At 38.9% G+C, this 25,889-nt stretch overlaps 1 protein-coding gene across 3 annotated transcripts in view; it reads right to left on the reverse strand.

The window, feature by feature from the left end:
• septin12 (septin 12) overlaps window positions 1–25,889 on the reverse strand; it is an 81,908-nt gene that overhangs the window by 23,009 nt on the left and 33,010 nt on the right. The window contains exon 1 of one of the 3 annotated variants that reach the window (XM_075454928.1): window positions 4,873–4,967. The exons of 1 other annotated variant lie outside the window; for it this stretch is intronic. In XM_075454928.1, the coding sequence (XP_075311043.1) occupies window positions 4,873–4,909 (37 nt within the window). In that variant the 5' untranslated portion in view covers window positions 4,910–4,967. Of the gene's footprint in view, window positions 1–69; window positions 198–4,872; window positions 4,968–25,889 lie in introns of those variants that run through there. One more of the 3 variants, XM_075454929.1, reaches the window with a different exon arrangement.

Below are 25,889 nucleotides of genomic sequence, written 5' to 3' on the forward strand. Positions count from 1 at the left end.
TTGGTGACCCCCCAATATCCATGAGGAGAAACAAAACCAAAAAAAAATAAAGAAAAGAAAAATTCCTACCTTCTCTCATCCACAAAAGCCAACTGTGTGACTCCTTGGTTGATAGCGATTCTTCTAAAGACCACTTCCTAAACCCTTCCCCTCAAAGTTGATCTTTTGAAGCAATGATGCACTCTTTTTCCCTCGCCGCTTTTCTAACTCCCCCTCTCTCTGGTTCTGCCTGATGTCAGTAGCAGAGTGAAGAAAGGTTAAGAGACAGAGAGAAAAAGAGGGAGAGAGAGAGAGGGAGGGGGTGCCCTTGGATTGCAGCCCCAGGATCTATTCACATGCAAATAGACCAAGGAGCTTCCACTAATCCCTGAGAGGAGAAGAACTACGCCCTCCTCCCCCATCAGGATCATTTACCCAGCAGTGACTGAGCTGTCAGCCAGTGTGGGATGGAGGCATAGGGCTGCAATCTTTACACTGATAACAGCTCCAAGTAGCTCTGTCACTGAACTACAATCCAATTAGTCAAAATCAACAGCAGCTGTGTTTCTTCTCTATTGTCAAGGGAAAATTAACCAAACCATTGAAATGTAAAAAAAAATGTGCATTGGAATCCTTTCTATTACATGTAATAGAATTGTGATCACTCACTGGAGACACAATTTTAAAGAAGATATCAAAAGAATCGGTCACACGGGCCATATATGACAAAACTGGAGCGAGGCCTTCGGGAAACTGATTCAGTTTGGTGGATTGTCACTGTTCTTTCACATCAGTGAATCCTGGACATGTTTATTCACCACAAAAACAAGGCTAGTGATTGTTAAAAGAGGCTCATCATTCCTGCATTTTTAGTCCTCCTACTTAAATCTTTCAGGACACCATCCTATTCATGTCGGTGACAGAAAAATCATAGGTCAAGAGAGTAAAACTTGGATCAGATTAGTTGATCAAGACAGACGTAGTCCCTAAAATAAGAAATAAAACCTTTGTCAAAGGGCCTTTTTCCAAAACAATTCCAGTGCTGGTTCTGAGCCAGTGTCTAACTTCGAACCATTTCTTAGTCTTTTAACTTCAAAAGCTCTGGCTCTATAGCCCACAAAAAACCGGTGGTAGAGTAGCACAAACTCTTTGCTTGGCCATAGCAAAGAACCAGTTATTTCAGGGGCTGGGGAAAGGGTTTTAGAAAACCACCAGATCAACAAAAATGTTGCAACTGCCATTTTTAAAATCCCAGAGCCACTGTATGCCTACTACTGCTTAATTTAAGAGATGACAATAAAATAACTGAGCGCCAACATGGACGTGACATTGAAGCAGTAGCGGGAGAACACGAGATTAGGCGTCACGTATACATGACACAGGGAAAGAAGAACAAGTTACTGTGTTAGTCCAACCAAAGCCAAACTTTCACAATACCTGCATAGTTATACGTGTTAGAATGAAATTGTATGAAATTGATTAAAGCTGTGCTAACACACCCAGATAATGCAGTTGGTGTTCAAACCTCTCTTGTATGTGCATAATAAACTACACTCAATTGGGCAAAGGCACTCTATACATGCCAACAAAGCTGCTCTCATTCACATTATTTTCAGTTTCTTTTGACGGACGGCTAAGCGCAGCAGAAATTGCTACTGAAAAGACTATGCATCAACTCAGTCGCTGAAAGCAAGACTGTCGCTCCGCTCTAATAAAATCCTTATTTCATAACCACAGCATTGCCTGTGCAGTGAATTCAGCTGTATTTACAGGTACGATAATATCCCACAGACAAAGTTAGAAGAAGCAGAGTGTCTTGAATCTTTTCTCATACAGTCCAAAGCATTGTGGCATCAGACATATGTTGATCAATAACATGATTCCCATCCCGTATACACATACTGGGACAAATTCAGCTCTTTCTTTTTTCTTCTTTTTTTTTTAAAATAAAAATGAGTACTTACAGCTTTATTGAGCTATATGCAACAGATGAAATATGAAGCGATTTTGACTGATGAACCCATTGGGTGGCTTTTACAAACTGTAAAAGTGTAATAGGGCAGACGGGCTTGGCTCTGCCCAATTACACTTGCTGAAGCAAAGGGGATTTGAAAAACCACGACACAAAGATAGAGAAAAAAAAAGAAAGAAGCACACAACCATTCACAGCTTATAGCAACAGTCCACATTAAGAGGGTCAGATCAGCGGTGCTGGGAACTCTTAACAAGCCATGTGTGACAGAGTTTGGGACAGACATTATGGTCAGATCATGAGGCAGGTGGGGAGAATACGGTGGTTTTGGGTTTGTTGAGTTCATGAAAAAAGCGGGAGTGTGGTTTCTGATGCGAGGTTGAGGTTGCTTTAATCTTGCTGCACAGCTGCTACAGACGCTTCAGTAAGATTGTGTCCAGTTTAGGTGTCATTGTTGAACAATAACAGTTGCACAAAGAATATAATGTTGAGATGAAGGTGTTCCTAAAGATCTCACCAGATGGAGGTAAAACGCATTATTCTTTTAAGATGTGAAAGCAGTCCATCTTTTGTCTCACTTTAAAAAGTTAGGACGAGAAACAGTGACAAATGTGAAAAAAACGAGGTGCCAGAGAAAGCGGAAGTGTGAATCTATAATGAAAATCATTGCATAACACGATTTGCAGAACTATCAGAAACACTCAGTTACAGATTTCCAATGACTGTAACTTTAATACAAAGTGATATACTGTGATACAGGGCAAGTTAATGCCACTGGGGATAAATCTGTCCACATACACTTACATAAAAAATCTCCAGGTTAGTTTTCAGTTAACTGTTCAGTTTCAGCGAATCCACAACCAACCGATCTGCTACATCTTATCTGATTACAGTCCGGTTAAGGGTGACTATGGCATCAGTCGTAGGATGTATATGAAATAATTAAATGACTTTTTAAAGATGTCAGTTATGGTTCTATGACACATTTTCCATAAAGTTGACATTTTTAACCTGATATTACGCCAGAGCATGGAAAACAGTAAATGTGCAGTTGTGAGGTTGTGCATCAAATCGGCATGAAAAGTGTACAATGAACAAAATGATGAATAAAAATGTTTTCAGGTATAGCCAGAAAAGACCAGATTTGAATTTGAATAGTTCAACAATTTGGTGCGTGACTGATGTGAGTGACTTTCACTTCACTCTTTCCATTTTTAGTGTTTAGTTAGGTTTTGGTTTCAAAATTAAAATTGACAAAACTACAAAGCAATGTAAATTGTAAATGGACTGTGCTTGTATGGCGCTTTTCTAGTCTGTCTTACCACTCAAAGCACTTTTAACACTACATGCCACATTCACCCATTCACTCACACACTCATACAGTCTTAGTCTATACAGCTACATGCTTCCTACTAAATTCACACACATTCAAACACCGAAGGACGCATTGGTAGGCAAGGTGGGGTTCAGTGTCTTGCCCAAGGACGCTTTGACAACCGACCCATTCTTCGTGCACACACACACACACACACACACACACACACACACACACACACACACACACACACACACACACACACACACACACACACACCTTGCAAGGTAATGCCAGTTGAAGAAAGCTGGCAACTTGGTTGATGGTGTTTTCCTACAGCATGGTTACTGTCAGACTTAACACAACTTTGCTCAATTTGATTCTTTTCTGCTTTGATTTTCTTTTCAGACAGTAGAAAGTCATCATTGCATTATGCGAGGTTGCTAGCAGCTCTGAATTCAGAAGCACATCTCTACAGAGAGAGCATGACACCTGTGCAAATCTGCACTGTTGTCTTACACATTCATGAATGAAGAATTAATGCACATGGAAATATAATCCATGCATACAAATGGGAAATATATGTCCTATATTTTTTTATATTTTGCAAAAAATCCCTCTCTTTAAGTGTGTTATTGTACAGTGGACATTAGTGCTACTACTCTGTTACTTCCACAGGTGAAGAGTCTCTCTGCTCCTGGTCTATCCTGGTCGGCACTTTAGACTGACTGTGCCAAGGTAAAAATCTAAAGTTAAAAATGAAGAGTTTAAGAATCAGTGTTCTGCAGTGTTGTCATGTCACTGTTTAGTTATGACTCTGCTCCCTTGTCAGCCTGGCTGAAGCTGTACTGTACTTTCCATTGGAGCGGTACCGCCTCCAATGGAAATGTTAAAAAAAAGATGTGCTTCAGCATGTAATGTAAAAGGCCCCATTAGTGTCCTGCTTAGACCCTTCAACCTGAAGCAGACAGGTATTTAATTGCTCTGCTTTGAATTTTTATTTGTGTGTGTGTTGTATGTGGAGTTTATCTATGTTTAAAACAGAGTTAGAATTTGCTAAAGTGATTCAGAATCTGTTGCAACATTTCTTTTCCTTTTAAATTTCTAAAGTTTAACCGGCACGTATACGTGTCTCTTACATCAGCAGAAGCGTTTGCACAATGTAGGATTCACAGGTTTTCACAACACACTCCCTTTTAGACAGGATTGTTGACACAAATTAAATGCTATGATGACAGCTACTTGCTCAGTTAACGTCAGAGATTCAATTCTTTGTAAATACCTGTCCCTTAAAAGGACAAATAATCTAACATCCATGACAGAATAATTAGCACAATACTGCAGTCAAACCAGTGTTATTTAGTGAATAATAATCTTTATCATAAGAGTTTCTATCAGTATACTGTTCCCTGAACTAAAAGAGTCAACTCATCACATGCAAACTAGTTTCCAGATCTTAAACCCCAGCCATGAAACAAACACATACACAATAACAGTGACGCGCAGCACGTGGAAAGAATGGTGCTCATGAAACACGGATGACCATGGCCTAAATAAAAACAGTTTAAAAGGGCCTGAAAACAGGAAGGAGAGATCTGTTCTTTACCTGATGTGGAGACACAGCTGTCTGCAGTAACACACATATACAACTGGGCAGGATGTCATGTCACTGCCTGTGTGTGTGCAGAGGCGTGGCATGTGTGTAACAGAGCGTGTGTGTGTGTGTGTCAGAGGGTGATGCATTTCCTGGGATATGGAGGAAACGGTTTGGTGAGATCTTCCAACTCTCTAAGCTGAACAGTGTCTTGACACTGTTAGATGACGGTACAAACATATTTTCAATGCAGCTTGGAGCATTTTGTCACCAGCAAAAGGTTCATGTAAGAAGAAAAGCTGAGAAAAGATTCAGTTTGAAAAATAATAAACAAAGAAAAGGTTCTTTATGTTCACTGCTTCATTCATTCCTCATTTTAAAGCATTGATTGATGTGTGGACTTGTTCTTACATATATACATGTAAATGTTGACAATTTCTAAATGCTTTTTTACAATAACATTAAAAGCTATCTATGTATCTATCTATTCAGGGCTATTTTTGGCACAACCCACTTAGTTCGCTTTAGACGCTTTTCATCGTCAATTTTTCTTTTGAGGGTTGAGAGAGACGTACCTTTTCAGTTGGAGTTGAGCTGCTAACTTGGTTCTATCAGTAACTTTCAAAACAACGCGCCGCCTTGTGGGTCGGTTGTGTGTTGCTAGGCTACGTGGAGTGTTGCATTCACTCCACAATTTTGAGCTAATTTTCGCAAACTGTGTTTTTCATGGTTTTTCTCTGTTTTTTTTGGCTGAACCACAAGTTGGGGCCACTTGGGTGTTGCTTCTGGGCCGCATGTGGCCCGCGGGCCGCCATTTGAATAGCCATGCTTTAGAGAATGGACCGTTTAAAAGTGAAAAAAAAAAAAAACAGACTGGAAGCAAATAGAGGGAGAATTTTTTCATTGAAAATTGTAACTTCCCCTGATGGGTTTTTCCCAGACTGAAATATACTTTTTTTTTTACACCCAGACTGTTTTTACACTTAAAAGCCCATCCATCAACTCAACCTCGTGTAAAATCAGACCCTGCAGTTAATCAGACTCCAAACAGCTCCCCCTGGAGCCACTAAAGGCTTTATGCAACTCCTCCAAAAATGAAGAACTCCATGAACAAATACAAACCCAAAATGGTAACAACTCTGAATTCATTCAAGGGTAATATTTGTGATTGGCATGGGTTGGAACAGGGCACACACTAGTAATAAATTACTTTTGATTAAGTGTAAATGCGCACAATAAGATGTTTTTTATGTAGAAACGAATACTTTTATAATAAAAACAGAATTCCACGGCAAATCGTGGCCCTCTGTTTTTATATATACAGCTGGTAGCATTTTGTCACCAGCAAAAGGTTACATGTAAGAAGAAAAGCTGTAAAACTAAGATTCAGTTTGAAAAATAATAAACAAAGAAAAGGTTCTTTATGTTCACTGCTTCATTCATTCCTCATTTTAAAGCATTGATTGATGTGTGGACTTGTTCTTACATATATACATGTAAATGTTGACAATTTCTAAATGCTTTTTTACAATAACATTAAAAGCTATCTATGTATCTATCTATTCAGGGCTATTTTTGGCACAACCCACTTAGTTCCACATCTCCATTGTGTCAGGGTGCTTCACTTGCCTGAATGATTAGTTGTTTGTGGGTTTGTCACTACAAGCTATATGTATGTAACACATTATAGATAAAGGGAAACAGCATCTATGTTTAACATTTCAGTCAATCATTTAGCATTTGATTTTTGTCTGGAGGATAGGCCTTAGCTCTCTGCATATATGAACAACATGAAATGGACTTTAGAGCAGGGCTATTCAATTACAAATTCAGTTGGGCCAGATTTTAAAACCGAGACCTTAAGCTGGGCCGGACATTTTCAGCGGTCAGTAAGGAGGAGGTAATGACACATTTCAAAGCAACACAAATATAATGAAATAACATGTGATGTTTATTCATCATTTCCCCTCTTCGTATTTTTGTAAAACACATTTCAAAACTGTTAAATGAACTGAGGTAATCACAATACTCTGACTCCTGAAATAACCCAGGCATTAAAACAAAAAGTGCACATCAATGGTGATGAAATAGTTTTCCCTTTTGAAATGAAATAAACACATCTGACATAAGAACATCAAAAAGTGCATTAAAAACGTCTCTAAATAAATAGAGACTGAGGTAAGAGCAATGCTGTTTTTCACTTTAAAATACTAAAAAGAATATTTTGGTCACAAAATGTTTGTCTCCCTTTTGAAATGAAATCAAAGTAACATTCTGGTCATTTCTGACCGTAGCACATCACAAGGTGCGTTTAACTGAAGAAAAAAGAACCGTGTGGAGTTGGTGGTAAAATAAAACAGTATCTGTCCGCCCAGGCAGGGTTAAAACGACGCTTTTCATCGTCAATTTTTCTTTTGAGGGTTGAGAGAGACGTACCTTTTCAGTTGGAGTTGAGCTGCTAACTTGGTTCTATCAGTAACTTTCAAAACAACGCGCCGCCTTGTGGGTCGGTTGTGTGTTGCTAGGCTACGTGGAGTGTTGCATTCACTCCACAATTTTGAGCTAATTTTCGCAAACTGTGTTTTTCATGGTTTTTCTCTGTTTTTTTTGGCTGAACCACAAGTTGGGGCCACTTGGGTGTTGCTTCTGGGCCGCATGTGGCCCGCGGGCCGCCATTTGAATAGCCATGCTTTAGAGAATGGACCGTTTAAAAGTGAAAAAAAAAAAAAACAGACTGGAAGCAAATAGAGGGAGAATTTTTTCATTGAAAATTGTAACTTCCCCTGATGGGTTTTTCCCAGACTGAAATATACTTTTTTTTTTACACCCAGACTGTTTTTACACTTAAAAGCCCATCCATCAACTCAACCTCGTGTAAAATCAGACCCTGCAGTTAATCAGACTCCAAACAGCTCCCCCTGGAGCCACTAAAGGCTTTATGCAACTCCTCCAAAAATGAAGAACTCCATGAACAAATACAAACCCAAAATGGTAACAACTCTGAATTCATTCAAGGGTAATATTTGTGATTGGCATGGGTTGGAACAGGGCACACACTAGTAATAAATTACTTTTGATTAAGTGTAAATGCGCACAATAAGATGTTTTTTATGTAGAAACGAATACTTTTATAATAAAAACAGAATTCCACGGCAAATCGTGGCCCTCTGTTTTTATATATACAGCTGGTAGCATTTTGTCACCAGCAAAAGGTTACATGTAAGAAGAAAAGCTGTAAAACTAAGATTCAGTTTGAAAAATAATAAACAAAGAAAAGGTTCTTTATGTTCACTGCTTCATTCATTCCTCATTTTAAAGCATTGATTGATGTGTGGACTTGTTCTTACATATATACATGTAAATGTTGACAATTTCTAAATGCTTTTTTACAATAACATTAAAAGCTATCTATCTATGTATCTATCTATTCAGGGCTATTTTTGGCACAACCCACTTAGTTCCACATCTCCATTGTGTCAGGGTGCTTCACTTGCCTGAATGATTAGTTGTTTGTGGGTTTGTCACTACAAGCTATATGTATGTAACACATTATAGATAAAGGGAAACAGCATCTATGTTTAACATTTCAGTCAATCATTTAGCATTTGATTTTTGTCTGGAGGATAGGCCTTAGCTCTCTGCATATATGAACAACATGAAATGGACTTTAGAGCAGGGCTATTCAATTACAAATTCAGTTGGGCCAGATTTTAAAACCGAGACCTTAAGCTGGGCCGGACATTTTCAGCGGTCAGTAAGGAGGAGGTAATGACACATTTCAAAGCAACACAAATATAATGAAATAACATGTGATGTTTATTCATCATTTCCCCTCTTCGTATTTTTGTAAAACACATTTCAAAACTGTTAAATGAACTGAGGTAGTCACAATACTCTGACTCCTGAAATAACCCAGGCATTAAAACAAAAAGTGCACATCAATGGTGATGAAATAGTTTTCCCTTTTGAAATGAAATAAACACATCTGACATAAGAACATCAAAAAGTGCATTAAAAACGTCTCTAAATAAATAGAGACTGAGGTAAGAGCAATGCTGTTTTTCACTTTAAAATACTAAAAAGAATATTTTGGTCACAAAATGTTTGTCTCCCTTTTGAAATGAAATCAAAGTAACATTCTGGTCATTTCTGACCGTAGCACATCACAAGGTGCGTTTAACTGAAGAAAAAAGAACCGTGTGGAGTTGGTGGTAAAATAAAACAGTATCTGTCCGCCCAGGCAGGGTTAAAACGACGCTTTTCATCGTCAATTTTTCTTTTGAGGGTTGAGAGAGACGTACCTTTTCAGTTGGAGTTGAGCTGCTAACTTGGTTCTATCAGTAACTTTCAAAACAACGCGCCGCCTTGTGGGTCGGTTGTGTGTTGCTAGGCTACGTGGAGTGTTGCATTCACTCCACAATTTTGAGCTAATTTTCGCAAACTGTGTTTTTCATGGTTTTTCTCTGTTTTTTTTGGCTGAACCACAAGTTGGGGCCACTCGGGTGTTGCTTCTGGGCCGCATGTGGCCCGCGGGCCGCCATTTGAATAGCCATGCTTTAGAGAATGGACCGTTTAAAAGTGAAAAAAAAAAAAAACAGACTGGAAGCAAATAGAGGGAGAATTTTTTCATTGAAAATTGTAACTTCCCCTGATGGGTTTTTCCCAGACTGAAATATACTTTTTTTTTTACACCCAGACTGTTTTTACACTTAAAAGCCCATCCATCAACTCAACCTCGTGTAAAATCAGACCCTGCAGTTAATCAGACTCCAAACAGCTCCCCCTGGAGCCACTAAAGGCTTTATGCAACTCCTCCAAAAATGAAGAACTCCATGAACAAATACAAACCCAAAATGGTAACAACTCTGAATTCATTCAAGGGTAATATTTGTGATTGGCATGGGTTGGAACAGGGCACACACTAGTAATAAATTACTTTTGATTAAGTGTAAATGCGCACAATAAGATGTTTTTTATGTAGAAATGAATACTTTTATAATAAAAACAGAATTCCACGGCAAATCGTGGCCCTCTGTTTTTATTTAGATTTGACCAAGTTTTTTCTGCTTGAGCAACACTTTGCAACAGCACGGAGAAAAAACTCCCTTTTGACAGGAAGAAAATTAAACCAAACCAGACTCGGGGGGGACGGACATCTGCCTGGACCGCTGGGGGTGAGTGGAGAGCCGACAGAAAACACATCATCATCACTGTATCAAACCAGTTCCATCCTCTCACAGTGTCTGCTTCCAGAATTACATTGGATACACATGGGAAACTTTTGTTCCAACTTGGATTTCTGTCAGGTCAAACATTTGAACAATAGAAAAACACTCATTTTTAAAGATCATGCATAGCTATGAATGTTCATCTTTATAACCTCAATTTTTCATGCATTATGCTTTTTATGGAATGATTTGTGTGTTTATACATTTTGGACGGATCTGAAGTTGGTTGGCGTACTTGGGTCTATGGTAAATGGATATTAGTGTATTTTCTATTGTTAAAACCTTTGACCTGATGAAGATCCACATTGATCTACAAATGCTGAAATAATAAATCCTTTTTATGACATAGAGTAAGGCGTATTCCCTTGTTTCTAGCTGGCTTTCTATCCATCCAAGAAAAAAATGTCTTTTGCCACGAAGTCCTGGGCACAAAGGCAGCAGCACAGGGTGACACAGAACCATTCAGACATGAGACAAATCAACAAAATGTTGCATAAAATACATAAAGGTAAAAACTATTTATTCAGACATTTGTATCTTAAATAATTTACTTCTGAGGTACAGAAAGTAGTTTGAAATAATTCAATCAGCTTCTTTAAATTCAGTTTTGAAGCTGATTTCTACAGAGGGCCACAAAAAAGCAACAGAAGGAATCAACTTCATTTTGACCTTGTAGATGTAATATGAGAGAAGATTCTGAAAGAACGATATTTATTTCCCGCCTCAAATATTTCTGAAACAGATTTGGATTTAAAGTTAAAAAATACGTTTTTGCAAGAGGAGGACAATTCATGCTCAAATCGATTTGGCTCAGAGGAGTTCCACTGTGGCTCAAACCTAAATGGCTGAGAACAAGACCTAGAAGAAAAAGCAACGACTATCTGGATGTAACAACACAGCAAGATGTTTAAAAAGTTTAAAAAAGCTAAGTGTAAAAGAATAAAAATAAATCAAGGGAATTAAATAAAGAGATTATATTCTTTAAAAAAATGTTTTATTTAGAATGATATAAATGAAAAATAGAGAAGCTTTAATAAATGTTATATTTTAAAACACAAAATATATAGATATATCTATAAATAGATAAATTAACAAGAAAATGGAAATTTTATGAAAATGTTTTTGTTTAGAATTATCTTTACATTTTCAATTTTTTTTGTTCTTTTATTAATCTGTCTTTGTATTTCCAAATGTAATCATTGTTTTTGTATATATTTCTTCATATATTTGCCTATTCTTTTACAGATTTATTCCTTTGTCAAGGCACTTATATCATTCCAAAGATACAAGGCAATTGGAGCAGCAAATATAATTTCCCCATTTTTCCCAGTTCAGTGTGGCTCTGGGAACAAATAGTAGGTGTAAATTCTTTCCCTTTATTTACATGTGAACTACAGTGAGATAACTGTCCTTTTTAATTTAAAGTCCCACTTCCAAATCGTCTATAACATCATCTATGTACACATTGCATATTTATTTAGATTTTGCTATGGAAAAGTCTCTCATGCCTTTGAAATGACTTGGGATCTGATGCAAGCACTTCTTCATCATACATCCAGAAATGTTAATCTGGTTCTGCCTATTTCTCCATAGCCAGCTGACACCAGCCCTCCCTGTCTCTGCAAAACAATGACCAATACTAACATCGGTTTGATTGGTTTAACGTCGGGCTGCACGGGAGTGTGGTAGTTAGCACCGTCACCTCACAGCAAGGAGGGCTCCTTGTTGGAATCCCAGTTGGGGCCTGTCTGTGTGGAGTTTACATGTTCTCCTAATGTTTGTATGGGTTCTCTCCAGGTTCTCCGGCTTCCTCCCAACATCTTAAAACATGCATGTTAGGTTAACTGGTGACTCTGAATTGCCTGTAGGAGTGAGTGAGCATGTATGGTTGTGTGTCTCATTTGTCTCTAGTGGCACTGTGATGGACTGGCAACCCCCCCCCCCCGTGACCCTAAGTTGGAATAAGTCAATATAGAAAATGGATGTATGGATGGTTTAATGCTGAATAATGAGTCAAAAAGCCAACAATGTCCACTTACTATTCCATGTAAACTGCTGTTTTCTACAGATTCCAATATGTTGTCCAACCAAATTCTAGAATCAAATCAACATACACACTTACAGACAACCAAATCCCATTAAGACCTACTATAACTTATGGCTCCCATATGTTGTTCCTTCAGGTCTCGATAGCTCAAAAGCTTCATAGAATACCTTCTATACACCTCGGAGTAAAATAAGTAGTAACTGATTGGACCGTGACAGGAAAACCAAATGTGTGTTCAGATCAGGAAACACGTGGTGGAAGACCAAGAGTTTCCTTGACTTCGAACCAGCCATATAAGCGTTTGTGTGTGTGCAGCTGCCTGTTGGTGTGTGTAACAGAGAGTGAGTGACCCAAATGTAATATCTATGCAGAATTTCTATACAATATTTTTGTCATGTGCAGATTTGTCTGTGATTGCATCCCAGATGCTGCCAGACCAATGCTTCTTCTTACACAGTCACCTCCTTATTTCTCTTTCAGACAAGCCAAGCTCCCAAACTATAAAAAATGGAAATGGAAACTATAAGGAAATGATATATTTCCTTTTCTTCAAACATAACATGCTTTATTAAAATCAAAGATTTTTGAGATTGCATCTGTTGATAAAAATGTAGGCAGTTATGTTCTCTCACATTAGCTAATGTGTGGGAGAGGAAGCTAAGAAGTTATCCAGGGTCCCTTTGTGACCTTGCCCTCTAATAATGCACCTTCAGCTCTTTGTTGGTTGACACTCCTGGACAGAGTAACAATAGTGTTGAATTTCCTCCATCTGTACACAGATGCCTGTGAATCCAAACTCTTTAGAGATGCATTTTTATTATTTTCCTTTCTGATGAGCATGAACAACTGTTTTACTAACACCATTCTCCTTTGTTTGAACACTTTCACAAATATCTCGAAGCTGACCAAAAGGTAGGTCCGTGTGCCTGAAATGAGCAGAACAACCACTCACACCTGAACGTCATCCTGTTGACTGAATCACCCTTCAGCTGAACTCCTAATCCTAAAGGTCCACGTGGTCTTTCCCCAAACAGAAATGTGACGCTGCATCATTTTCCTCTTCAAATAGATTCAGTGGCTGATCAGACAGTGAGTACACTGCAAAAAGACAACTTCTATGGACAGAGTACAACAAAAAACAAATCTTCAAAATCAAATGTGCAAGATTAAACTTTGCAAAACAACATGAAAAACTGCTTGATTAATAGTACCAGATAGAACCAAAATAGATTGCATAGAGGTAGATACCACAAGGGCATATTTGTGTGGAGTTTGCATGCTAAATATGTGCCTGTGTGGGTTTTAGTTTTTTTGCTACAGTACAAAGACACTAGCTTCACAGTGATTATACCCAACTGAATTTGTTAGACATGTAAATGAGAGCATTATACACTTTGGAAACTGGTAAGTAGCAACCCAAGCCCCCTGCAGGGTAAAGCATGTATACTGTAGCTAATGGAAAGGGTTCCAGCATGTTTGGCACCAGGACTCCTGCTGTGACTCCATACTTCCCTAGTTGTGCACTAACATATTTTAATAGAGGAAACTTGGCATATGCTTCATATGCTACCAACAAGATAGACAATATTAAAATTTCAACTGGTTTAAAGTGAAACTTTACAAATGTTACATCACTCATAAATAGACTTGGATGTTTGTTGATACGTATGCATGTGTTAACATATATTGGTGTGACTGTGGCTCAGGCAGAAGTTTAGGTTGAAAAGAATTGTCTGGGGGCCTGGTTCAATCCCAGGGCCTTCCATACCAATGTACTCACAAATCTCGAAGACACTTAACTCTAAATTGCTCTTGATGGCAGACCACTGTCTTGAATGGCTTCTCTGTGCGAGTGTGTAACTGAGGAACACTGTACAGCAATTTGCAGATTGAGGAACCACTGACATGAAAAGGTCTTTCTTTTCTTTTTTCAAATACAGCTTTTATCTTTTCCTTTATATAAATTTATCGTAAATCTGCCTTGTGTCTTATATTTGTCTGATGTCTGAAGAGGTTTTGTCAGTTATGGTAACAAGACGAAAGGCTGAAGAGGAGGAAGAATTCCTACACTGGCAGAAAAACTGTTAACAACGGGCCGGTTGTGAAGGTCAGGGAGTTGATGTGGATGTGGAGGAAAGGAACACATTGCAAACAGGCACACCCTGTGACTGCTGATAAAGAGGTCTATGTCAATGTCGCTGCATCTCACTACTGACCAACTAACTTAGGCACATATACCCATCACACATACACAATATCCATTATCTTAGGTATTTCCTCAGAAAATGAACAGCGGTGGGTGTCTGACAGGCTGTTAGAGAGGCACACAGAAAACTGGTTGACAAGTTGACAGTCAGTCTGTATCTAATTTTTCTCTTTTTTTGCGATCACTACTTTACATTTTTAACAAGGCTGTATGCAAATGTATTCAATATAATACTTAAAGGTATGGTTGGTAATCCTATTCAGAAACACATTTTGTAATACTGGGTGAAATGGTCCATCTATCCTGAGAGTAATCTATACATGATGTATTTAGAAAAAGTGGAGCTTAGCGGAGGTGCCACTTTCAAATGTTGCTAGCTCTCCAGGATTACCAACCATGCCTTTAAATCTGCAATTTCTTGATTTGTTTTTACCTTCATTTAAACTGACACATGTAACAAAGAAATTCATTTTCAGCATGTCACCGACTTAATTGCATTTAGACACATTTAACCAAAGTATAATTTGATGCAGTTACACATACACAGAGAAAAAAAAAATATAGAGATGCAAATTAAGACAGAAAAGTTTATAGAAAATACAAGTAACACCCTTCTGGAAGATTTTACAATTACCAGAGAACTAGGTGAAAATTGACGGTCACGATTGGGTATAAAAGAAGCATCCACGAAAGACTCTTTCCAAGCATGTTTTTATTTCCAAGCACGATTGCTTGGGAAAAAACGTAATTCACACTGCAAAATTGGGGGGGGGGGCATTTAACCCTAAATAGCAATATAATGTTGGGATGGCATGGAAAATTAAAAAAATAAAATAAAATACATATTCTTTTTCAAGGACAAGTCAGGACTGCAGGCAGGTCAGTCAAGTATCCATACTGTCAGGGTGCGGTTTAGGGAAGGACACGGATGCGGACTTCAGAAGAAAGGTTGGTTTAATTCAGGCAAAATATAACAATGGAACAAATAAATACTTATCTCTGGACAGAACAGGTTGTGGCATGGCATGACGGGCAGGTGACAAACACATGCAAAGATCCGACAAACAGACAGGGGAGACAAGAGACTAAATAGAGGGCTGGGAGTGATTGGAGAGTGAGTGCAGCTGGTGACAATGACTAACTGGTGCAGTGAATGAACTAATGATGTGAATGAACCAATGACCAGAGTGAGGGGGAAAAACAAATGACAAGACTGAAACTCAAAACCTGGACATGAACTGAACACCTAAAACATAAAACCTAACACATGAGTCCATGGACGTGACACATACTCTCAGATCCGTGTCTTTGAAAAATGTGCCAAATGTGGTTTTGCATGGTTTTGCTGAAAAGTGCATGGAATCTCAGCCTACTCCTCTGTGTAAGTGTAAATGAGCTCTGACAAAGAGCACAGATACAACGATATCACAGAGCCTGGATGGTCCTTTCCATCTTTCGTCCAGAGCACACAATGTCCATTTCATCCAAAAAATTCTCTGGAATTCTGATTGGTCTGACCACAGTACTCATTTCCACTATTTGATGGTCCATCTCACATACCACAGAGCCCAGAGAGGTTGAAGCCCTGTCTGGACAAGGTTAATGCTTCTTTTTTGCACAGAAAAGTTTGTGGCGTTTGTAATTGTAACCTTTATTAGTCCAACAGTGGGAAAATTCTAAATAGCATTATAGTGCTTGGCAAAGATTTCCCATTTCAATACGTTTCTCATACATTATATTGCCAAAAATATTCACTCACCCATCCAAATAATTAAATTCTGGTGTTCCACTCACTTCCATGGCCACATGTGTATAAATTCAAGCACCTCGGCATGCAGACTGCTTCTACAAATATCTGTGAAAGGATGGGCCGCTCTCAGGAGCTCAGTAAATTCCAGCGTGGTACCGTGATAGGATGCCACCTGTGCAACAAGTCCAGTCGGGAAATTTCCTGACGACTAATTCCACAGTCAACTGTTAGCGGTGTTATAACAAAGTGGAAGCAATTGGGAACGACAGCAACTCAGCCATGAAGTGGTCGGCCACGTAAAAAGACAGAGCAGGGTCAGCGGATGCTGAGGCGCATAGTGTGCAGAGGTCGCCAACTTTCTGCAGAGTCGATCGCTACAGACCTCCAAACTTCATGTGGCCTTCAGATTAGCTCAAGAACTGTGCGTAGAGAGCTTCATGGAATGGGTTTCCATGGCCGAGTAGCTGCATACAAACCATACATCACCAAGTGCAATGCAAAGCGTCGGATGCAGCGGTGTAAAGCACGCCGCCACTGGACTCTAGAGCAGTGGAGACGCATTCTCTGGAGTGACCAATCACGCTTCTCCATCTGGTAATCTGATGGAGGAGTCTGGGTTTGGTGGTTGCCAGGGGAACGGTACTTGTCTGACTGCATTGTGCCAAGTGTAAAGTTTGGTGGAGGGGGGATTATGGTGTGGGGTTGTTTTTCAGGAGCTGGGCTTGGCCCCTTAGTTCCAGTGAAAGGAACTCTGAATGCTTCAGCATATCAAGAGATTTTGGACAATTTCATGCTCCCAACTTTGTGGAAACCGTTTGGGGACGGCCCCTTCCAACATGACTGCGCACAAAGCAAGGTCCATAAATACATGGATGAGAATGTTTGGTGTGGAAGAACTTGACTGGCCTGCACAGAGTCCTGACCTCAACCCGATAGAACACCTTTGGGGTGAATTAGAGCAGAGACTGTGAGCCAGGCCTTCTGTCCAACATCAGTGTCTGACCTCATTAATGCGCTTCTGGAATAATGGTCAAAAATAAAAAAAGCTGTTAAAGCTGCAAAGGGTGGGCTTGACGTCATATTAAACCCTATGGATTAAGAATGGGATGTCACTTAAGTTCATATGCGTGTAAAGGCAGATGAGCGAATACTTTTGGCCACATAGTGTACTTTCGTTCACATTTCTGGTGATCCCCAAGTACATCTTTGCTCTTATCTTGTCAGGAATACTGCTTTTACAAATCAAATCATGGACACAGACACTTTTTGTTGTCCTGAAATGCACAATAACTTGGGTTCACATTGACTGCAATGAAATGAAGGCCAACGTAAATGTTTTAATCACTGTGTTTCATCTAAAGGTAATACACTGTATGAGGATTCAGTGAGTTTGGAGAAAAGCATGGCCTGCCTGCTGTGCAGATCAGTCTCCCTTTGAAAATGTGTGGTGAATCGTGAGGAGGATAATCATAAAATGATGACCAGGGATGGTTGAGCAGCTATAATCTTGTGCTCTGCAAGTATAGACTGGTGTTATGGTGTTATGCCTGGTGTTTGTAGTGCTTGCTGAACCCCTCTTTCATGTCTTCTAAACCCTTAACAGGTTGAGGCAGATGGCTGCCCCTTCCGAGTCTGGTTCTATTGGAGGTTTTTTCCTGTTTAAAGGGAGTTTTCGTCTCCACTGTCGCCTCATGCAAGCTCAGGACAGGGGACTGAATCAAAGATTAGAATTATGTTATCCTTTGGTCTCCTTGGCCAGTCAGTTTTTTATCAATTGGCATTATATAAATTGGACAGATGTGGATTGGTATGGATTTTATTTAATTGGATTAAAAATGAATTGAACTAAACTGGATTATAAATCTATTAAACTGAACTGTCTCTTAAAAGTACCTTCAGATTACTTTTGAATTAGCACTGTATAAACAAAACTGAACCACAACAATTGGTGTTCTAAGTTCCCAACGAAAAAACTGTGGATGATGATTAAGAGGAAGGGTGATGTAACACAATGGTAAACAAGCCATCATTTTTTTGAGTGTGCAGCTGGCATCAAATTCAAAATTTGTTCCATCTGGTTGGGTAAAATATTTATCTTAAACAGGACATATACACAGCTGTCTCCTTGTGTTGTCAGTGCACTTTTAAAACATAAAGAGCTTTAAAAACGAAGCTATGTCCAAACTAAGTGCTCCATTGTAAGCAACACGAGACAAATTATGTAAGAAGTGATTCTGGTTACATTACAGAGTTTAAGAGAGACGCATGTTGTCACAATGAGTTGTTGCATGTGTTTTATATACCTGTAGTGACCTGTCAGCCTTCTGTGGTCACAATGAACTTTGGGACTTAATAACTAAAATAAGAAATACTGAGTATCTTAGATATTTACTGACAATCAGCACAGTTGCACATGCAATTTTGGGAAAAATGTGACATGTACCAAGTTTAAAAGTGTGTGGAAATTGTAATGTATGTGCAAATTGATAACAACTGAATAAAAAAAAAATTGAAATGAAAGCAGCAGAGAAAGATATCCTGACATTTACTCCTTAGAATTAGTCTTTTAGTCTGTTCCTCGTCTCTGCAGAACTCAACAAAAAAAGACAAGCAGGAGGATTTTTGTGAATATTACATTCTGTGAGTTTGGACCCTGATTTTTACAGAAGGTCACAGGAAACAGGAGTACCAGGAACACATCCTGGTCCCATTAGGTGAGTAGATGGTCTTCAACATAGCCCAGGACACATTTTCATTTACAGTTATAGAAATGATCCCTTCTGAATGTAGCCTGAGTGATCAGATCTGATTGTCAGTGTCATGTCTGAAAATTACATATACATTCAGGGACCTAAAATGTATCATAATTCAGACATTAAAAGGTTTCAGAATCCTCTGACTCACATTTAGGCCACTATTGTTTTTTTTCTCCACAAACATTCTGAGAAGCTCAATAGTTATACAAAAACAAAAACAAGGTATGACATAAGAGGGGTAAAAGATATATAAAATAACTGATTTCAGATCACACAGAGCTCAGTGTCGGCATGCATCAGCTTGCTGAAGACTAACAGACTGAAGCTTTTAAACACTCTGCTGTTTTCATATGCACTAGTCTCCAGAGAAAAGCCTGAAAATGTCTGCTCAAAATAAGCTTTACTGCCTGTAATATATCAGTGGGGTGAGTGCCCCTTGTAACAACACAACAATACATTAGCCCCTCACTGTGATGCTCCATGTTTGGCTCCATTAAAACACCAATGTTTAGGAGTAAAAACATAACTGACTTTCAATACTTCCAAGACCAATAGGACAGCTGTAATTACAGTTGCTTTGTTTACTGTCACGGCAGAAATGAACATCAAAGAGGAGCTGGGGGGTTTCTGTGAAAGATACATCCTCTAAGTTTTGGATGGTGCTTTTTTATCGAATGTTTCCTAATTTTTTTCCAAAAACCAAAAGAGGGGGAAAAAAAAAACATCTTGGTGGAAACTCTTTCTCTTGCATGGAGTCACATCAGGTCAATAGGTAATCTTTCAATGTGGCCCACAGCACATGTGCATTCAAACTAAAAAACTAAGACCCCAAGAGTCCCAGACCACCTCCGAATGTGGTCTAAATACACAGTTCTAAATGCCTGAAGGTTTACTCTTTAGGCTTTAGTGAGATATACGATGTTTGATGACAAAACACCAGTTGGGCTACTATAAGAGTCTGGTCTTTTATGCTCCATATGTTTCAATGTTACAGATCTGTTTCAATGAGAAATACTCAAGATAAGATAAGTAACAGATATTAAAGCTGACAATAAGGTAGAATGAAGTAAGGTATAACAGGTTCATGTAAAAACCAACGTAAAAAAATCATTGACTTTGTGTTGTAACTCAAGGTTTAGGATTGAAGGTTTCAATAATATGGCTCCTGCTCTTTCAGATGGACCTTCTATGTTGACAAGTTCTACCAAAATCCACATCTCCACTTTGTAATGATGACTTTTTGTTATAAATATGTAGGCTAACAGCTCAAGCTGAGAGCAATTCTATGACATCACTTGGACTTCTGTCAGAGCCATAGTAAACAAAGTACAGCTGCTCATCGACCGAGTCAAGTCGTCCTCTTAACAAGTAAAGTAAAAATGTAAAACACTAAAGACTGAAAAGGGTTCCTTGTCAACCTGCAGTCCATATTTCACAGCTGTCGCAGTGGAGCCAGTTTGTCCTGGAAATGGGTATATACACTTTGAATCCAATATAAACACACACATTCACACTCACACACATTAAAGAATGTGAGCACACACACTTCCACAGACAGAGGGGTCAATTAAAGATGAGTCAGGGTCTAAAACTCTCTTCAGAGTGGTACTTGAAGCTTTACAGTTTCCTGTTGATGGGAAGATAAAGTGTTAGTGAGGAGTTTTTGAAGAAGGGTTCTGAGAGGTGCATATCTCTAGTCTTTATTACATACAGTGGATGGCAGTCAACATGTACCCAGTTTGGAAAATCAGAGAGCAGGAGTGCCATAAAAAAAAAAATGTTTAGTGCATAAAATAATCATGTGCCCAGTGCACAGAACCCTTGTACAATAACCTCATGCAGTTGAGTAATGTGATTAGTGTGCCAGCTGATGTGGGTTTGGTTGGTGTCGTGTCATGAAACGATCCGGTGGAATAAGTTTCAGCTTTAAAAAGTTTATTTTTCCACAGTTACAAGTATAGTTAATGGTCTACACAGGGGAATATCCCCTCAGTTTTTATAGACTTTGGTACAGATACTCTCAACTAATGAAAATCATCTTGGGTCTAAATTGGAATCATGAAATGTTCTATATTAGAATCGTTTGCCTTTGAGCTTAATTGTTTTATCGATTGCTGGCAGGCGCTGGCAATGCACACTTCTTGTAAGTTAACAAAGTCATAAATAGGAAATGGACTGTACCTGTATGGCACTTTTATAGTCTAGCTGGTCACTCAAAGCTCTTTCACACAATATGCCACATTCACCCATTCACTCACAGACCCTTAGTCCATATAAGCTACACAGTGCTTTCTTCTACACATTCACACACATTCATACACCGCTGGATGCATCGGTAGGCAATATGGGGTTCATTGTCTTGCCCAAGGTCACTTCAACATGTGGCCCATAGAAGCTGGTGGTCAAACCACCGACCTTCCGATTGGTGGGCGACAGTCTTCACCCTAAGCTACAGATGCCCCTCATACACAAGCATCTATAGGCTATGTGTTGCTGCAAAAAGATGACACAGATTTACACAGTATTACACAGAGGTAGAAGCAGGCCCAAGCATTGCTACATTTAGTGGAAAAAAAGGTCACTATTTTAAGTAAGCATGGAATTCACCAGGAATATCATGTATTTTTGACGTACTTGCTGTCCTGGTCCGTGTTATTTGTGTTTTCATTCTTTTTCTGGTCTTTTTCATGGTTTACAATGTTCCTTGTCTATTAGTCACAGCTACAGTCACTTCCTCATCAGTTTCCCTCAGTATATATACCCTTTGGTTTCTTTCAGTCTACCAGACCCTCGCTATATCTCCTCCTAATGTTCATGTTTTTATTCTCAGTCAGGTTTTTCCTTGTCAGCCTATAGTTCTTTTTTTTTACCAGTTTAGTTTTTTGGTGTTCCGGCTTGTCCACGCTTTTTGTAACAGTTTTTAGTTTTAAATAAATCAAGTTCAACTTTCCCTCAACTTCCTGCCTCATCCGAGTCTTCATTATGGGTCCTTGCCTCTCTTCATCTCCACCATTCGCGACACTTGTAGCTCAAGTGCTATTACTGCTGTTTGCCAACCAAACAGATTATGTGTAACCATTGCTTAATATCCTGCATAATACAATGATAACATCAGCACCATGCTTAGACCGTTTATTGCAGACTGTTTCTGAGAACACACACAACCAACACGAGGCAGTCATGTCAATCATGCGCACATGTAGTTAACAGCAAGTATATTTCCAGCCTTAGGCTACTGACAGCTCAGCTAAACCTCTTCACACTTGAAGCAGGAGGACAGAAATTACTGAAGAATGTGTTAAACAGTCATGTCACAAAATGTATTCTCAAGGGCATATTGCATCCTTTCTCAACAATATAAGAGCCACATTTCTTCTATTAACCATTTTCTGAAGGTTTCATGGTCTTATATCGTCTGGCATAAAACAAGGTGTTCAGAACAGTAGTTTCTGAGATGGGGGCTTAAATGATTTAGAATAAGCAGGTTGCATGCTGATATGCTAAACAGTTTAGTATTTCTTTCACAGTATCTGTATAAACCCAAGTTATTCTGTTTGGGATTTTACGTACTAAAATGATAACGAGATACTAGATAGATAAGCAGCATAGAAAATGGCATTGGCATTAAATAAAATCATATCTATTCCTATCCCTAGACTTGGGTGTTTACGTCCTGAAGAGTTGGATGCATTCAGAAGCAAAAATCTCAAGAGTAAAGTGGCCCTGTGCAGTATAGTCTATGTGATGATTCTGCTCATTTAGGAAATGGGTAATGCAAATCCAGTCTAACAGACATTAAAAATCTCTCATCAGCATCTCACTTCTCATAGTTTTGTGGAGAAACTGGAGCAGACACATATTCACTGACCTGTGGGATTTAACATAGCGGCAAACTTTTGAAGATATTCTACCCCTGAAAATCCTGTAATCCAATCTTATGGTGCTCTGATTTACTCTCACTGCTGTCATGCTGCATTTTCAATGCCAACTTACCTTTTGACCAAAACAGCCTTTTCTCCTCACTTTCTTGCTATTTTCTTTCTGTTTCACTGTGTACTGAAATCTATAAATGTGCTTCAAATGTATTCAGCTGTGTGGGTGTGTGTGTGCTTGTTTGTGAGTGTGTTCCTTAGAGTGGGGTAATTTTAGCTGGCCCTCACTTCTAAAAGGGTTATGTTTTCTTTTCATGCTTGCTTGTCACCATACTCATTTCTAATGTCTTCTGTTATCACTGTCTATTCTGTGACTGTGTTTCGGGTTTTCATATAACAAACCAAAAAAGACAGGGGGAGCTAATCTTATCTGCCACAGGAAACACATTTGAGGGCCTTGAACCAAACAACTGAGCAGGAAACAGGTTTCTAATCTGAACACATGGGAAGGAAAAACTAGCAGCCTGAAAAAAAGTCGAAAGTAGGCTCCCGAATGTTAAGTTCAAGTTGGGTGTTTCCTCTATTTATTTCATCTGCTGAAACACCAAATTCTCTTGACCTTTACGATGAGAACACAAGACTGCACATAAAAAGTTTCACCACTCATTTAAGAAATCTGGGAAGTTGCTGACCAAATGTTCAAAGGCATAACCCATTGAACACAACTGCTGGTGCAGCTTAGAGACATCTCTTCCGAGGAGCAAAGACTGGAGTTGTGTATGACAACACTATTGAAACAGCAATCGCTCAGATTGGCTGAAAAAAGATAAGATGCCATATCAAGAGTTAAATTATAACCTACCCCAAAATGGAAGATGATTTATCACTGCCAAAGTTCCTTCCATCACAGCTGATGAAAATAGTGAGATATAGGCAAACTATTTCAAAAAATGAATAATTTGTTTTTCTATTAAGGCCCAAATTAAGTTTCACTCTCACTTCTCAAAATATTGCCATTTAATCCTGATAAGAAACCTCTGATATCTCAAGTCTCCAAAGTCAGTGGAGGGACTATGTTTTTTCTCCAGTGTAGTTCCTGCAGTAGAAGAAGCAAAAAACTTGATATGAAATGCTCCTTGAATGGAACTTGGACTTTAAATCCATACCTGTAGTAATCTGATGAGTTGTGGTGACTTTTTACAGGAAAAGTTCTCATGCAGCTTTTTGAGATGCATGTTGAATTTTGTGATAAAAAGAGACAAAATCCCTTGCTTTCCAGAAAATGTATTTAGCTGACTTATTGATGTGCAAAACCTTAAGGCAAAAATGCGTCCCTCTTCAGCTTCTTCTGGAAAAGGATAAATGTTTCCACCGGCATGGCTGTCACACAAAAGCTGGCTTGCAAGGAAGCTTGTTATTGTCCGGGCTTGATTTGTAAGAAAGGAGGAAATTTGGTACACAAGAGTGTATAAGAACTATATTTTCAGTACCAAATTTGATGAAATATGACTCTGAAGGAAAGGTTCACCTGTAAACAACTTGGAGGCCACTGCATCTCCAAGGTGCAAGAGGAGTACATTTAATAACATGGCACTGAAATAAACCCTCAATCAACCCTGGTTTACCTGAAAAACATTGAAAAGCTCCCATTAGGGATTTTTAATTAATATTCATTCGGTTCATATGGCTACAGGCTAAACAGTCGTGTGGTAGTTAGCACTGTCGCCTTAGACCAAGAACTTTGAATCTCAGCTGAGGCTTTTCTGTGTGGAATTTGCACATGCAAATGTGTGGTTTCTCTCTGGGTAATCTAACTTCCTCTCACAGTTCAAAAACATGCATGTTAGGTTGACCATTCATTCTAAATTGACTGTAGAAGGGAGTATGATTGCGCATCATTGTTTGTCTTGTTAACAGTGAAGGACTGGTGACCTGTCCAGGGTGTACGCTGGTGTACGCATCACCCACCCCAACTCCAGACCCTGAGTAGGATCAAACGGGTATGGAAAATAGGAGGATGAATGGTTTGTGGGTTTACTAAATAGATAAATAAATCCTTCACTATGACATTACTGACTCCTAAACTTTGCCTTTCCTAGGGTGGGTCAAATTCAAAAGGAAGCATAGAAAACGGACCCAAATATATTATGTACCCGGTTACTACATTTTCTTTGTTTGAATGAACAATAAAACATCATCTTTGTTCCCGAAACACTTATAGAGAAATATGATGTTAGCAACACTGCATCTAATTCCACTTATTTCCCTGTGTGTTTCTGTAAGAGGAAATGAAGGGAAAAGAGGATTATGCCCCAAGGCCACTTTTTTGTTTTTACGCTTTTTATGAGAAACAAACCATATAAGAAAAGCACAGGATAGAGCAAGACAATAATTTAACTGTAAACACCCATTAGTGCATATCAGCCTATAATTTACAACATGTACACAGCAGCAATGTTGCGTGCTCAGAGGAAAGCTCAGACTGAGGCTGCATTCAGGAAGAACTGTAAGTATAGTTTTGAAACAGAGATGGATGTTTCACCATCAAGCTTCAGATTCATTGAATAAATTGTGGTTTTGTACTTGTAGTTTCCCTCCAAGTACTCCATTCAAAAACAGCTTCCAAGTTGTCTGTACCATTAAATATGCACACATTTCCTCTCACTGCCATGCACTTTAAGATGTATGGGTTATGAGCATTAATTTTACACAGTGTGCAACAATATTGTTTTATGAGTACAGATGTGGAAAATGTATTATTTCTGTGGGGATTTATTGTCCCATTACTGCACCACGCATAACCCATAATACAGAGTCATGTGTCATGGCTTGTTTTAATAGTCTTAATGTTGTCTGTCTGGCATGTTTCTTCATGTCTGTCAATACAAATCCATTGAAAGCCTAATGCTGCAACAGCAAAATAAAATGAACAGAATCACAGATGGTGAAAACATTTTTTAAGAATTTTACATCTTAATTACGCAGTTACACACACTCCCTAATCATTGGTGGAAGTGTTGTCATTTTTTTTTCCAGTGACAGTAACTCAGGGTTCACTGCCTTGTCCTAAAGGCACGAGGAGCCAGGGGCTGGCCCATAAATTACAATCAATGAGCAACCCTCTGTACCATCTGTGTCACAGCTGCCCACATGCTGATTGACAATTGACC

This window comes from Odontesthes bonariensis, chromosome 21 (assembly GCF_027942865.1).
Source record: "Odontesthes bonariensis isolate fOdoBon6 chromosome 21, fOdoBon6.hap1, whole genome shotgun sequence".
NCBI classification, from domain to species: Eukaryota; Metazoa; Chordata; class Actinopteri; order Atheriniformes; family Atherinopsidae; genus Odontesthes; species Odontesthes bonariensis.